Genomic DNA, 16,736 nt, shown 5'->3' with positions numbered 1-16,736 from the left:
CATCCTCGTCAGTGTCAACGTCATCAAGCATTTCAACCTCCACCAGGTAATTTCAAAGTTTATGCCAGCACACGAAATTAATTAATAAAGTCTTTTCTTTAAAGCTAAACCAACTGTTACAAGATAGCCCAAACATAAAATCCCCTGCATTCAAGGACACTGGTATTTTCATTAAGAACTTCATACTCTTAGAGACGATTTGACTGTGTATCTATCACAATTTCCTCTCAGCTACTCCAGTTCTGTGTCGTCATCGTCCCGTTCAACGTCTTCAAGTTATTCGACACCAACCACCACATCTTCCTCAAGGTACTCAAGCAGATTCATCTCTAAAATATATGAACAAATCCTTTTTAAACATTGTCACCAATCAAAATCTTCTACTTATTTATTACTTTAGCACACTGATCCAGTAATATAATGCTTTTTTAGTGTGTCCACGTCCAGCTCAGTCTCAACATCTTCGTCAGTGTCTACATCATCCTCACTGTCCACATCATCGTCGGTGTCGACATCATCGTCACAATCGACCTCATCTAGCATTTCCACTTCCTCTAGGTAATTGCAAACAATTTACACAAAGTTACAGAAAGCTTCTATAATGAGATATTTTCTACGTTTAAACGTTTTTAGTGCTGTCATTCTGAAAGGATTCCATCTTCTTTTCCTTTAACTTTAGAAAAAAACACCAAAATCAACTTTACACAACCCTAAACACATTTTTAAATAACTACAACCTTGTAGGGAACATTCATGATCTTCAATACTATGATAACCTATCATTAAAAAGTGTTTTCTCTCATGTCAGTGTCTCCACGTCCAGTTCAGTGTCGACATCATCGTCAGTGTCTACATTATCATCGGTCTCGACATCGTCGTCAGTGTCTACAACTTCGTCAGTATCAACATCATCGTCTTTCTCAACATCATCCTCACCATCGACCTTATCTAGCCTTTCAAGCTCCTCTAGGTAATTGCAAACAAGTTACACTAATTTACAGAAAGCTATTATAATGCCATATGTTTCTAGACTGAGAATAGTAAAACGTATTAATTGCTGTCGTTTCTGAAAGGATTATATATTACTTTCATGTAGAGTACCTATATGAAAACATACAATCCTATAATTTGCACGCTTTCTTTGCAAGAGGGAAAGATTTACCTCAAGATAACATTATAAAGCTATTGCCAAACGCAAGTTCTCCACAAGGACATTAGTATTTTCATCAAGAACTGCATACTCTTAGAAAGACTTTGACTGTCTAATCCTCCCACAATTTCAATTCAGCTACTCCAGTTCTGTGTCATCATCCTCCCTTTCAAGCTCTTCAAGTTATTCGACACCAACAACCACAAGTGTGTCCACTACATCTTCCTCAAGGTACTTAAGCTAACTGACCTCTAAAATATGTTCACTTAATTATCAAAATTAATACTTTTCTCTAATTTAAGAAGCACAAAATACCCTTAAAACATGGTTGCCTATAAAAGCAAAATCCTACTTCCTTATTACTTCAGGAGACCGAAAGATTAATATACATGTTATGCTTTTGTAGTGTGTCCACGTCTAGCTCGGTGTCGACATCCTCGTCAGTGTCAACGTCATCAAGCATTTCAACCTCCACCAGGTACTTTCAAAGTTTATGCCAGCACACGAAATTAATTAATAAAGTCTTTTCTTTAAGGCTAAACCAACTGTTACAAGATAGCGCAAACATAGAATCCCCTGCATTCAATGACACTGGTATTTTCATTAAGAACTTCATACTCTTAGAGACGATTTGACTGTGTATCTATCACAATTTCCTCTCAGCTACTCCAGTTCTGTGTCGTCATCGTCCCGTTCAACGTCTTCAAGTTATTCGACACCAACCACCACATCTTCCTCAAGGTACTCAAGAAGATTCATCTCTAAAATATATAAACAAATCCTTGTAAACATTGCCACCAATCAAAATCTTCTACTTATTTATTACTTTAGCACACTGATCCAGTAATATAATGCTTTTTTAGTGTGTTTACGTCCAGCTCGGTCTCAACATCTTCGTCAGTGTCTACATCATCCTCACTGTCCACATCATCGTCGGTGTCGACATCATCGTCACAATCGACCTCATCTAGCATTTCCACTTCCTCTAGGTAATTGCAAACAATTTACACTAAGTTACAGAAAGCTTCTATAATGAGATATGTTCTACGTTTAAACGTTTTTAGTGCTGTCATTCTGAAAGGATTTCATCTTCTTTTCTTTTAACTTTAGAAAAAAACCCCCAAATCAACTTTACACAACCCTAAACCCTAACCCTAACAGCTACTCCAGTTCTGTGTCATCATCCTCCCTTTCAAGCTCTTCAAGTTATTCGACACCAACAACCACAACTGTGTCCACTACATCTTCCTCAAGGTACTTAAGCTAACTGATCCCTATGATATGTTTACTTTGAAGTTGCTCTATGTTATTGCAAAGAAGTTACACTAATTTACAGAAAGCTGATATAATGCCGTATGTTTCAAGATTGAGAATAGTAAAACGTATTAATTGCTGTCCTTTCTGAAAGGATTATATATTACTTTTATGTACAGTACCTATACGAACATACAATCCTTCTATTAGCACGCTTTCTTTGCAAGAGTGAAATATTTACCTCAAGCTAACATTATAAAGTTATTGCCAGAAACAAGTTTTCCACAAGGACATAAGTATTTTTGTCAAGAACTGCATGCTAGTAGAAACAATTTGACTGTCTAATCCTCCCACAATTTCATTTCAGCTACTCCAGTTCTGTGTCATCATCCTCCCTTTCAAGCTATTCAAGTTATTCGACACCAACAACCACAACTGTGTCCACTACATCTTCCTCACGGTACTTAAGGAAACTGATCTCTAAAATATGTTTTCTTATCAAAATTAATACTTTTCGCCCATTTAAGAAGCACAAAATGCCTTAAAAACACTGTTGCCTATAAAAACAAAATCCTACTTCTTTATTACTTCAGCAGAATTAGAGATTAATATACATGTAATGCTTTTGTAGTGTGTCCACGTCCAGCTTGGTGTCGACATCCTCGTCAGTGTCAACGTCTTCAAGCATTTCAACCTCCACCAGGTAATTTGAAATTATATGCAGCACCAAAAAAATTATTTATTGAATCCTTTTGTGAAAAGCTAAACCAATTGTTACACGATAGCGAACTTTAAACTGAACAGTTAACGTTGTTCAGGATATACTTTTAAAAATCGACTTCTTTTTTCACATTTATTTGAAACAGTTATAGTTGAGGTTTTATTTTCAGCCTAAAAGCTATATTCTATTTTTACCTTTTCCTAGGACATCCCAAATAGGGCTGAGTGAAACGGCACTTTCTACCAAAAGGGTATCCACCAGCAGCTCCAGGAGCGAAATCTCTGTGCCCATACCGTGAGTAACAACTGGATGTGATAATTAATACTTAGAGTAATTAGATATTTTGCTACGAACTGCAAAAATCTAAAGCATACTTACATGCATGACTCCTGGTATTTGAGGTTTTAATACCACAAACTTTTTTTAGCCTTGCTTGAAATCAATCTGATTATCTTTGAATTAGAAACATTAAAATCCACAAGCCCGGACACTCATTACAAATTGGCAATCAATTTGAAAAAAAAAAATCCAGACTTTTTCTACAATTTGCAAATGCTAAGTGGCGGAATATTATTATGTAATAATATCGATTTATACTAATTTTGTCTAAATTTGAACTTAAGGTTGTGTTTTAAAAAATCTTATCTTCAACTGGTCAAGTCTAACACTAACAGAATAAATGAGGTCTGTGCACCAATGAGAATCAAGTAAAAAAATCTTTTTTGGCTAACTTAAAATAGAAATAAACGTAGTACACACAACACTCGTTAGGAATTAAAGATTCTTGCAATTTAGTGAGATTTTAACCTTATGAGACTATGTGTTTTACAATTAGTGCTTCCTCGTCAAGTTCTGTGTCAACATCATCAAGCATTTCAACCTCATCCACGTAATTAAAACCTATTTAGTGATTTAAGGAACTATCAAAATAAGTGATACGTTCATGAACAAAACCAAACAACGAGATTTCTTCATTTCGCCTTTTTAAAGACAAAAGCAAGGTTACATACAGTCAGGTAACCATATTTCGTTGTGGGACAGAATTACCAGTTCCAGTTACCTCACGGTATAATCATCATAAAATAAAAAAGAAAGAGGAAATCTTGATAAGACAGCCTACTACTATCTTGATAAGACAGCCTACTACTACAATCTTGATAAGACAGCCTACTACTACAGCATAACAAAGAAGAATTCATATCTTCATTAACAACATCATAAATTTAAATATGATCTCACTTTCTAACAATCAAAATTTAAATGCAATCACTCCTCTATTTCATCACAACAATTAGAATCCTACTCCCTCAATACTTTAGTACACTGATAGAATTAGACAATTCCACTTTAGTCTGTCCACAGCCACTTTAATATCGACATCATCCTTAGTGTCTACATCATCGTCAGTATTGACAAAATCCTCAGCGTCCACATCATCCTCGGTCTTGACCTCATCGTCTGTCTCGATATCGTCGTCACAATCGACCTCATCTAGCATTTCCACTTCCTCTAGGTAATTGCAAACAATTTACACTAAGTTACAGAAAGCTTCTATAATGAGATATGTTCAACTTTTAAACGTTTTTAGTGCTGTGATTCTGAAAAGATTCCATCTTCTTTTCCTTTAACTTTAGAAAAAAACACTACAAATCAATTTTACACAACACTAAACACATTTTTAAATAACTACAACCTTGTAGGGAACATTCATGATCTTTAATACTATGATAACCTATCATTAAAAAGTGTTTTCTCTCATGTCAGTGTCTCCACGTCCAGTTCAGTGTCGACATCATCGTCAGTGTCTACATCATCATCGGTCTCGACATCGTCGTCAGTGTCTACAACTTCGTCAGTATCAACATCATCGTCTGTCTCAACATCATCCTCACAATCGACCTCATCTAGCCTTTCAAGTTCCTCTAGGTAATTGCAAACAAGTTACACTAATTTACAGAAAGTTATTATAATGCCATATGTTTCTAGACTGAGAATAGTAAAACGTATTAATTGCTGTCGTTTCTGAAGGGATTATATATTACTTTCATGTACAGTAGCTATATGAAAACATACAATCCTATAATTTGCAAGCTTTCTTTGCAAGAGGGAAAGATTTACCTCAAGCTAACATTATAAAGCTATTGCCAAACGCAAGTTCTCCACAAGGACATTAGTATTTTCATCAAGAACTGCATACTCATAGAAAGACTTTGACTGTCTAATCCTCCCACAATTTCATTTCAGCTACTCCAGTTCTGTGTCATCATCCTCCCGTTCAAGCTCTTCAAGTTATTCGACACCAACAACCACAACTGTGTCCACAACATCTTCCTCAAGGTACTTAAGCAAACTGATCTCTAAAATATGTTTACTTATGAAAATTAATAGTTTTCTCTAATTTAAGAAGCACAAAATACCCTTATAACATGGTTGCCTATAAAAAACAAAATCCTACTTCCTTATTACTTTAGCAGACCGAAAGATTAATATACATGTTATGCTTTTGTAGTGTGTCCACGTCTAGCTCGGTGTCGACATCCTCGTCAGTGTCAACGTCATCAAGCATTTCAACCTCCACCAGGTAATTTCAAAGTTTATGCCAGCACACGAAATTAATTAATAAAGTCTTTTCCTTAAAGCTAAAGCAACTGTTACAAGATAGCCCAAACATAGAATCCCCTGCATTCAAGGACACTGGTATTTTCATTAAGAACTTCATACTCTTAGAGACGATTTGACTGTGTATCTATCACAATTTCCTCTCAGCTACTCCAGTTCTGTGTCGTCATCGTCCCGTTCAACGTCTTCAAGTTATTCGACACCAACCACCACATCTTCCTCAAGGTACTCAAGTAATTTCATCTCTAGAATATATGAACAAATCCTTTTTAAACATTGTCACCAATCAAAATCTTCTACTTATTTATTACTTTAGCACACTGATCCAGTAATATAATGCTTTTTTAGTGTGTCCACGTCCAGCTCGGTCTCAACATCTTCGTCAGTGTCTACATCATCCTCATTGTCCACATCATCGTCGGTGTCGACATCATCGTCACAATCGACCTCATCTAGCATTTCCACTTCCTCTAGGTAATTGCAAACAATTTACACTAAGTTACAGAAAGCTGCTATAATGAGATATGTTCAACTTTTAAACGTTTTTAGTGCTGTGATTCTGAAAAGATTCCATCTTCTTTTCCTTTAACTTTAGAAAAAAACACTACAAATCAACTTTACACAACCCTAAACACATTTTTAAATAACTACAACCTTGTAGGGAACATTCATGATCTTCAATACTATGATAACCTATCATTAAAAAGTGTTTTCTCTCATGTCAGTGTCTCCACGTCCAGTTCAGTGTCGACATCATCGTCAGTGGCTACATCATCATCGGTCTCGACATCGTCGTCAGTGTCTACAACTTCGTCAGTATCAACATCATCGTCTGTCTCAACATCATCCTCACAATCGACCTCATCTAGCCTTTCAAGTTCCTCTAGGTAATTGCAAACAAGTTACACTAATTTACAGAAAGCTATTATAATGCCATATGTTTCTAGACTGAGAATAGTAAAACGTATTAATTGCTGTCGTTTCTGAAAGGATTATAAATTACTTTCATGTACAGTACCTATATGAAAACATACAATCCTATAATTTGCACGCTTTCTTTGCAAGAGGGAAAGATTTACCTCAAGATAACATTATAAAGCTATTGCCAAACGCAAGTTCTCCACAAGGACATTAGTATTTTCATCAAGAACTGCATACTCTTAAAAAGACTTTGACTGTCTAATCCTCCCACAATTTCATTTCAGCTACTCCAGTTCTGTGTCATCATCCTCCCTTTCAAGCTCTTCAAGTTATTCGACACCAACAACCACAACTGTGTCCACTACACATTCCTCAAGGTACTTAAGCAAACTGATCTCTAAAATATGTTTACTTAATTATAAAAATTAATACTTTTCTCTCATTTAAGAAGTTTAAAATACTCTTAAAACATGGTTGCCTATAAAAATAAAATCCTACTTCCTTATTACTTTAGCAGACCAAAAGATTAATATCCATGTCACCGAAAGATTAATATACATGTTATGCTTTTGTAGTGTGTCCACGTCTAGCTCGGTGTCGACATCCTCGTCAGTGTCAACGTCATCAAGCATTTCAACCTCCACCAGGTAATTTCAAAGTTTATGCCAGCACACGAAATTAATTAATAAAGTCTTTTCTTTAAAGCTAAACCAACTGTTACAAGATAGCCCAAACATAGAATCCCCTGCATTCAAGGACACTGGTATTTTCATTAAGAACTTCATACTCTTAGAGACGATTTGACTGTGTATCTATCACAATTTCCTCTCAGCTACTCCAGTTCTGTGTCGTCATCGTCCCGTTCAACGTCTTCAAGTTATTCGACACCAACCACCACATCTTCCTCAAGGTACTCAAGCAGATTCATCTCTAAAATATATAAACAAATCCTTTTTAAACATTGCCACCAATCAAAATCTTCTACTTATTTATTACTTTAGCACACTGATCCAGTAATATAATGCTTTTTTAGTGTGTCCAAGTCCAGCTCGGTCTCAACATCTTCGTCAGTGTCTACATCATCCTCATTGTCCACATCATCGTCGGTGTCGACATCATCGTCACAATCGACCTCATCTAGCATTTCCACTTCCTCTAGGTAATTGCAAACAATTCACACTAAGTTACAGAAAGCTGCTATAATAAGATATGTTGTACTTTTAAACGTTTTTAGTGCTGTCATTCTAAAAAAATTCCATCTTCTTTTCCTTTAACTTTAGAAAAAAACACTACAAATCAACTTTACACAACCCTAAACACATTTTTAAATTCACTACAACCTTGTAGGGAACATTCATGATCTTTAATACTATGATAACCTATCATTAAAAAGTGTTTTCTCTCATGTCAGTGTCTCCACGTCCAGTTCAGTGTCGACATCATCGTCAGTGTCTACATCCTCATCGGTCTCGACATCGTCGTCAGTGTCTACAACTTCGTCAGTATCAACATCATCGTCTGTCTCAACATCATCCTCACAATCGACCTCATCTAGCCTTTCAAGTTCCTCTAGGTAATTGCAAACAAGTTACACTAATTTACAGAAAGCTATTATAATGCCATATGTTTGTAGACTGAGAATAGTAAAACGTATTAATTGCTGTCGTTTCTGAAAGGATTATATATTACTTTCATGTACAGTACCTATATGAAAAAATACAATCCTATAATTTGCACGCTTTCTTTGCAAGAGGGAAAGATTTACCTCAAGCTAACATTATAAAGCTATTGCCAAACGCAAGTTCTCCACAAGGACATTAGTATTTTCATCAAGAACTGCATACTCTTAGAAAGACTTTGACTGTCTAATCCTCCCACAATTTCATTTCAGCTACTCCAGTTCTGTGTCATCATCCTCCCTTTCAAGCTCTTCAAGTTATTCGACACCAACAACCACAACTGTGTCCACAACATCTTCCTCAAGGTACTTAAGCAAACTGATCTCTAAAATATGTTTCCTTATCAAAATTAATACTTTCCTCTCATTTAAGAAGCACAAAATACCCTTAAAACATGGTTGCCTATAAAAACAAAACCCTACCTCCTTATTACTTTAGCAGACCGAAAGATTAATATACATGTTATGCTTTTGTAGTGTGTCCACGTCTAGCTCGGTGTCGACATCCTCGTCAGTGTCAACGTCATCAAGCATATCAACCTCCACCAGGTAATTTTAAAGTTTATGCCAGCACACGAAATTAATTAATAAAGTCTTTTCTTTAAAGCTAAACCAACTGTTACAAGATAGCCCAAACATAGAATCCCCTGCATTCAAGGACACTGGTATTTTCATTAAGAACTTCATACTCTTAGAGACGATTTGACTGTGTATCTATCACAATTTCCTCTCAGCTACTCCAGTTCTGTGTCGTCATCGTCCCGTTCAACGTCTTCAAGTTATTCGACACCAACCACCACATCTTCCTCAAGGTACTCAAGCAGATTCATCTCTAAAATATATGAACAAATCCTTTTTAAACATTGTCACCAATCAAAATCTTCTACTTATTTATTACTTTAGCACACTGATCCAGTAATATAATGCTTTTTTAGTGTGTCCACGTCCAGCTCAGTCTCAACATCTTCGTCAGTGTCTACATCATCCTCACTGTCCACATCATCGTCGGTGTCGACATCATCGTCACAATCGACCTCATCTAGCATTTCCACTTCCTCTAGGTAATTGCAAACAATTTACACTAAGTTACAGAAAGTTGCTATAATAAGATATGTTGTACTTTTAAACGTTTTTAGTGCTGTCATTCTAAAAAAATTCCATCTTCTTTTCCTTTAACTTTAGAAAAAAACACTACAAATCAACTTTACACAACCCTAAACACATTTTTAAATTCACTACAACCTTGTAGGGAACATTCATGATCTTTAATACTATGATAACCTATCATTAAAAAGTGTTTTCTCTCATGTCAGTGTCTCCACGTCCAGTTCAGTGTCGACATCATCGTCAGTGTCTACATCATCATCGGTCTCGACATCGTCGTCAGTGTCTACAACTTCGTCAGTATCAACATCATCGTCTGTCTCAACATCATCCTCACAATCGACCTCATCTAGCCTTTCAAGTTCCTCTAGGTAATTGCAAACAAGTTACACTAATTTACAGAAAGCTATTATAATGCCATATGTTTGTAGACTGAGAATAGTAAAACGTATTAATTGCTGTCGTTTCTGAAAGGATTATATATTACTTTCATGTACAGTACCTATATGAAAAAATACAATCCTATAATTTGCACGCTTTCTTTGCAAGAGGGAAAGATTTACCTCAAGCTAACATTATAAAGCTATTGCCAAACGCAAGTTCTCCACAAGGACATTAGTATTTTCATCAAGAACTGCATACTCTTAGAAAGACTTTGACTGTCTAATCCTCCCACAATTTCATTTCAGCTACTCCAGTTCTGTGTCATCATCCTCCCTTTCAAGCTCTTCAAGTTATTCGACACCAACAACCACAACTGTGTCCACAACATCTTCCTCAAGGTACTTAAGCAAACTGATCTCTAAAATATGTTTCCTTATCAAAATTAATACTTTCCTCTCATTTAAGAAGCACAAAATACCCTTAAAACATGGTTGCCTATAAAAACAAAACCCTACCTCCTTATTACTTTAGCAGACCGAAAGATTAATATACATGTTATGCTTTTGTAGTGTGTCCACGTCTAGCTCGGTGTCGACATCCTCGTCAGTGTCAACGTCATCAAGCATATCAACCTCCACCAGGTAATTTTAAAGTTTATGCCAGCACACGAAATTAATTAATAAAGTCTTTTCTTTAAAGCTAAACCAACTGTTACAAGATAGCCCAAACATAGAATCCCCTGCATTCAAGGACACTGGTATTTTCATTAAGAACTTCATACTCTTAGAGACGATTTGACTGTGTATCTATCACAATTTCCTCTCAGCTACTCCAGTTCTGTGTCGTCATCGTCCCGTTCAACGTCTTCAAGTTATTCGACACCAACCACCACATCTTCCTCAAGGTACTCAAGCAGATTCATCTCTAAAATATATGAACAAATCCTTTTTAAACATTGTCACCAATCAAAATCTTCTACTTATTTATTACTTTAGCACACTGATCCAGTAATATAATGCTTTTTTAGTGTGTCCACGTCCAGCTCAGTCTCAACATCTTCGTCAGTGTCTACATCATCCTCACTGTCCACATCATCGTCGGTGTCGACATCATCGTCACAATCGACCTCATCTAGCATTTCCACTTCCTCTAGGTAATTGCAAACAATTTACACTAAGTTACAGAAAGCTGCTATAATAAGATATGTTCTACTTTTAAACGTTTTTAGTGCTGTCATTCTAAAAAAATTCCATCTTCTTTTCCTTTAACTTTAGAAAAAAACACTACAAATCAACTTTACACAACCCTAAACACATTTTTAAATTCACTACAACCTTGTAGGGAACATTCATGATCTTTAATACTATGATAACCTATCATTAAAAAGTGTTTTCTCTCATGTCAGTGTCTCCACGTCCAGTTCAGTGTCGACATCATCGTCAGTGTCTACATCATCATCGGTCTCGACATCGTCGTCAGTGTCTACAACTTCGTCAGTATCAACATCATCGTCTGTCTCAACATCATCCTCACAATCGACCTCATCTAGCCTTTCAAGTTCCTCTAGGTAATTGCAAACAAGTTACACTAATTTACAGAAAGCTATTATAATGCCATATGTTTGTAGACTGAGAATAGTAAAACGTATTAATTGCTGTCGTTTCTGAAAGGATTATATATTACTTTCATGTACAGTACCTATATGAAAAAATACAATCCTATAATTTGCACGCTTTCTTTGCAAGAGGGAAAGATTTACCTCAAGCTAACATTATAAAGCTATTGCCAAACGCAAGTTCTCCACAAGGACATTAGTATTTTCATCAAGAACTGCATACTCTTAGAAAGACTTTGACTGTCTAATCCTCCCACAATTTCATTTCAGCTACTCCAGTTCTGTGTCATCATCCTCCCTTTCAAGCTCTTCAAGTTATTCGACACCAACAACCACAACTGTGTCCACAACATCTTCCTCAAGGTACTTAAGCAAACTGATCTCTAAAATATGTTTCCTTATCAAAATTAATACTTTCCTCTCATTTAAGAAGCACAAAATACCCTTAAAACATGGTTGCCTATAAAAACAAAACCCTACCTCCTTATTACTTTAGCAGACCGAAAGATTAATATACATGTTATGCTTTTGTAGTGTGTCCACGTCTAGCTCGGTGTCGACATCCTCGTCAGTGTCAACGTCATCAAGCATATCAACCTCCACCAGGTAATTTTAAAGTTTATGCCAGCACACGAAATTAATTAATAAAGTCTTTTCTTTAAAGCTAAACCAACTGTTACAAGATAGCCCAAACATAGAATCCCCTGCATTCAAGGACACTGGTATTTTCATTAAGAACTTCATACTCTTAGAGACGATTTGACTGTGTATCTATCACAATTTCCTCTCAGCTACTCCAGTTCTGTGTCGTCATCGTCCCGTTCAACGTCTTCAAGTTATTCGACACCAACCACCACATCTTCCTCAAGGTACTCAAGCAGATTCATCTCTAAAATATATGAACAAATCCTTTTTAAACATTGTCACCAATCAAAATCTTCTACTTATTTATTACTTTAGCACACTGATCCAGTAATATAATGCTTTTTTAGTGTGTCCACGTCCAGCTCAGTCTCAACATCTTCGTCAGTGTCTACATCATCCTCACTGTCCACATCATCGTCGGTGTCGACATCATCGTCACAATCGACCTCATCTAGCATTTCCACTTCCTCTAGGTAATTGCAAACAATTTACACTAAGTTACAGAAAGCTGCTATAATAAGATATGTTCTACTTTTAAACGTTTTTAGTGCTGTCATTCTAAAAAAATTCCATCTTCTTTTCCTTTAACTTTAGAAAAAAACACTACAAATCAACTTTACACAACCCTAAACACATTTTTAAATTCACTACAACCTTGTAGGGAACATTCATGATCTTTAATACTATGATAACCTATCATTAAAAAGTGTTTTCTCTCATGTCAGTGTCTCCACGTCCAGTTCAGTGTCGACATCATCGTCAGTGTCTACATCATCATCGGTCTCGACATCGTCGTCAGTGTCTACAACTTCGTCAGTATCAACATCATCGTCTGTCTCAACATCATCCTCACAATCGACCTCATCTAGCCTTTCAAGTTCCTCTAGGTAATTGCAAACAAGTTACACTAATTTACAGAAAGCTATTATAATGCCATATGTTTGTAGACTGAGAATAGTAAAACGTATTAATTGCTGTCGTTTCTGAAAGGATTATATATTACTTTCATGTACAGTACCTATATGAAAAAATACAATCCTATAATTTGCACGCTTTCTTTGCAAGAGGGAAAGATTTACCTCAAGCTAACATTATAAAGCTATTGCCAAACGCAAGTTCTCCACAAGGACATTAGTATTTTCATCAAGAACTGCATACTCTTAGAAAGACTTTGACTGTCTAATCCTCCCACAATTTCATTTCAGCTACTCCAGTTCTGTGTCATCATCCTCCCTTTCAAGCTCTTCAAGTTATTCGACACCAACAACCACAACTGTGTCCACAACATCTTCCTCAAGGTACTTAAGCAAACTGATCTCTAAAATATGTTTCCTTATCAAAATTAATACTTTCCTCTCATTTAAGAAGCACAAAATACCCTTAAAACATGGTTGCCTATAAAAACAAAACCCTACCTCCTTATTACTTTAGCAGACCGAAAGATTAATATACATGTTATGCTTTTGTAGTGTGTCCACGTCTAGCTCGGTGTCGACATCCTCGTCAGTGTCAACGTCATCAAGCATATCAACCTCCACCAGGTAATTTTAAAGTTTATGCCAGCACACGAAATTAATTAATAAAGTCTTTTCTTTAAAGCTAAACCAACTGTTACAAGATAGCCCAAACATAGAATCCCCTGCATTCAAGGACACTGGTATTTTCATTAAGAACTTCATACTCTTAGAGACGATTTGACTGTGTATCTATCACAATTTCCTCTCAGCTACTCCAGTTCTGTGTCGTCATCGTCCCGTTCAACGTCTTCAAGTTATTCGACACCAACCACCACATCTTCCTCAAGGTACTCAAGCAGATTCATCTCTAAAATATATGAACAAATCCTTTTTAAACATTGTCACCAATCAAAATCTTCTACTTATTTATTACTTTAGCACACTGATCCAGTAATATAATGCTTTTTTAGTGTGTCCACGTCCAGCTCAGTCTCAACATCTTCGTCAGTGTCTACATCATCCTCACTGTCCACATCATCGTCGGTGTCGACATCATCGTCACAATCGACCTCATCTAGCATTTCCACTTCCTCTAGGTAATTGCAAACAATTTACACTAAGTTACAGAAAGCTGCTATAATAAGATATGTTCTACTTTTAAACGTTTTTAGTGCTGTCATTCTAAAAAAATTCCATCTTCTTTTCCTTTAACTTTAGAAAAAAACACTACAAATCAACTTTACACAACCCTAAACACATTTTTAAATTCACTACAACCTTGTAGGGAACATTCATGATCTTTAATACTATGATAACCTATCATTAAAAAGTGTTTTCTCTCATGTCAGTGTCTCCACGTCCAGTTCAGTGTCGACATCATCGTCAGTGTCTACATCATCATCGGTCTCGACATCGTCGTCAGTGTCTACAACTTCGTCAGTATCAACATCATCGTCTGTCTCAACATCATCCTCACAATCGACCTCATCTAGCCTTTCAAGTTCCTCTAGGTAATTGCAAACAAGTTACACTAATTTACAGAAAGCTATTATAATGCCATATGTTTGTAGACTGAGAATAGTAAAACGTATTAATTGCTGTCGTTTCTGAAAGGATTATATATTACTTTCATGTACAGTACCTATATGAAAAAATACAATCCTATAATTTGCACGCTTTCTTTGCAAGAGGGAAAGATTTACCTCAAGCTAACATTATAAAGCTATTGCCAAACGCAAGTTCTCCACAAGGACATTAGTATTTTCATCAAGAACTGCATACTCTTAGAAAGACTTTGACTGTCTAATCCTCCCACAATTTCATTTCAGCTACTCCAGTTCTGTGTCATCATCCTCCCTTTCAAGCTCTTCAAGTTATTCGACACCAACAACCACAACTGTGTCCACAACATCTTCCTCAAGGTACTTAAGCAAACTGATCTCTAAAATATGTTTCCTTATCAAAATTAATACTTTCCTCTCATTTAAGAAGCACAAAATACCCTTAAAACATGGTTGCCTATAAAAACAAAACCCTACCTCCTTATTACTTTAGCAGACCGAAAGATTAATATACATGTTATGCTTTTGTAGTGTGTCCACGTCTAGCTCGGTGTCGACATCCTCGTCAGTGTCAACGTCATCAAGCATATCAACCTCCACCAGGTAATTTTAAAGTTTATGCCAGCACACGAAATTAATTAATAAAGTCTTTTCTTTAAAGCTAAACCAACTGTTACAAGATAGCCCAAACATAGAATCCCCTGCATTCAAGGACACTGGTATTTTCATTAAGAACTTCATACTCTTAGAGACGATTTGACTGTGTATCTATCACAATTTCCTCTCAGCTACTCCAGTTCTGTGTCGTCATCGTCCCGTTCAACGTCTTCAAGTTATTCGACACCAACCACCACATCTTCCTCAAGGTACTCAAGCAGATTCATCTCTAAAATATATGAACAAATCCTTTTTAAACATTGTCACCAATCAAAATCTTCTACTTATTTATTACTTTAGCACACTGATCCAGTAATATAATGCTTTTTTAGTGTGTCCACGTCCAGCTCAGTCTCAACATCTTCGTCAGTGTCTACATCATCCTCACTGTCCACATCATCGTCGGTGTCGACATCATCGTCACAATCGACCTCATCTAGCATTTCCACTTCCTCTAGGTAATTGCAAACAATTTACACTAAGTTACAGAAAGCTGCTATAATAAGATATGTTCTACTTTTAAACGTTTTTAGTGCTGTCATTCTAAAAAAATTCCATCTTCTTTTCCTTTAACTTTAGAAAAAAACACTACAAATCAACTTTACACAACCCTAAACACATTTTTAAATTCACTACAACCTTGTAGGGAACATTCATGATCTTTAATACTATGATAACCTATCATTAAAAAGTGTTTTCTCTCATGTCAGTGTCTCCACGTCCAGTTCAGTGTCGACATCATCGTCAGTGTCTACATCATCATCGGTCTCGACATCGTCGTCAGTGTCTACAACTTCGTCAGTATCAACATCATCGTCTGTCTCAACATCATCCTCACAATCGACCTCATCTAGCCTTTCAAGTTCCTCTAGGTAATTGCAAACAAGTTACACTAATTTACAGAAAGCTATTATAATGCCATATGTTTGTAGACTGAGAATAGTAAAACGTATTAATTGCTGTCGTTTCTGAAAGGATTATATATTACTTTCATGTACAGTACCTATATGAAAAAATACAATCCTATAATTTGCACGCTTTCTTTGCAAGAGGGAAAGATTTACCTCAAGCTAACATTATAAAGCTATTGCCAAACGCAAGTTCTCCACAAGGACATTAGTATTTTCATCAAGAACTGCATACTCTTAGAAAGACTTTGACTGTCTAATCCTCCCACAATTTCATTTCAGCTACTCCAGTTCTGTGTCATCATCCTCCCTTTCAAGCTCTTCAAGTTATTCGACACCAACAACCACAACTGTGTCCACAACATCTTCCTCAAGGTACTTAAGCAAACTGATCTCTAAAATATGTTTCCTTATCAAAATTAATACTTTCCTCTCATTTAAGAAGCACAAAATACCCTTAAAACATGGTTGCCTATAAAAACAAAACCCTACCTCCTTATTACTTTAGCAGACCGAAAGATTAATATACATGTTATGCTTTTGTAGTGTGTCCACGTCTAGC

General features: G+C 36.1%; 1 protein-coding gene across 1 annotated transcript in view; it reads left to right on the top strand.

The window, feature by feature from the left end:
• Positions 1-16,736, top strand: part of LOC138049714 (mucin-2-like) — a 78,113-nt gene that overhangs the window by 21,728 nt on the left and 39,649 nt on the right. The window contains exons 18-27 of the mRNA XM_068896117.1: positions 4,905-4,955; positions 8,077-8,151; positions 9,294-9,404; positions 9,657-9,761; positions 11,252-11,341; positions 12,454-12,564; positions 13,342-13,389; positions 14,019-14,144; positions 14,922-14,969; positions 15,977-16,119. Of these exons, the coding sequence (XP_068752218.1) occupies positions 4,905-4,955; positions 8,077-8,151; positions 9,294-9,404; positions 9,657-9,761; positions 11,252-11,341; positions 12,454-12,564; positions 13,342-13,389; positions 14,019-14,144; positions 14,922-14,969; positions 15,977-16,119 (908 nt within the window). The remainder of the gene's footprint in view (positions 1-4,904; positions 4,956-8,076; positions 8,152-9,293; positions 9,405-9,656; positions 9,762-11,251; positions 11,342-12,453; positions 12,565-13,341; positions 13,390-14,018; positions 14,145-14,921; positions 14,970-15,976; positions 16,120-16,736) is intronic.

Source organism: Montipora capricornis, chromosome 5 (assembly GCF_036669925.1).
Source record: "Montipora capricornis isolate CH-2021 chromosome 5, ASM3666992v2, whole genome shotgun sequence".
Classification (NCBI taxonomy): domain Eukaryota; kingdom Metazoa; phylum Cnidaria; class Anthozoa; order Scleractinia; family Acroporidae; genus Montipora; species Montipora capricornis.
The sequence above is the reverse complement of the archived record's forward strand: the minus strand, read 5'-3'. Positions and strand labels throughout refer to the sequence as shown.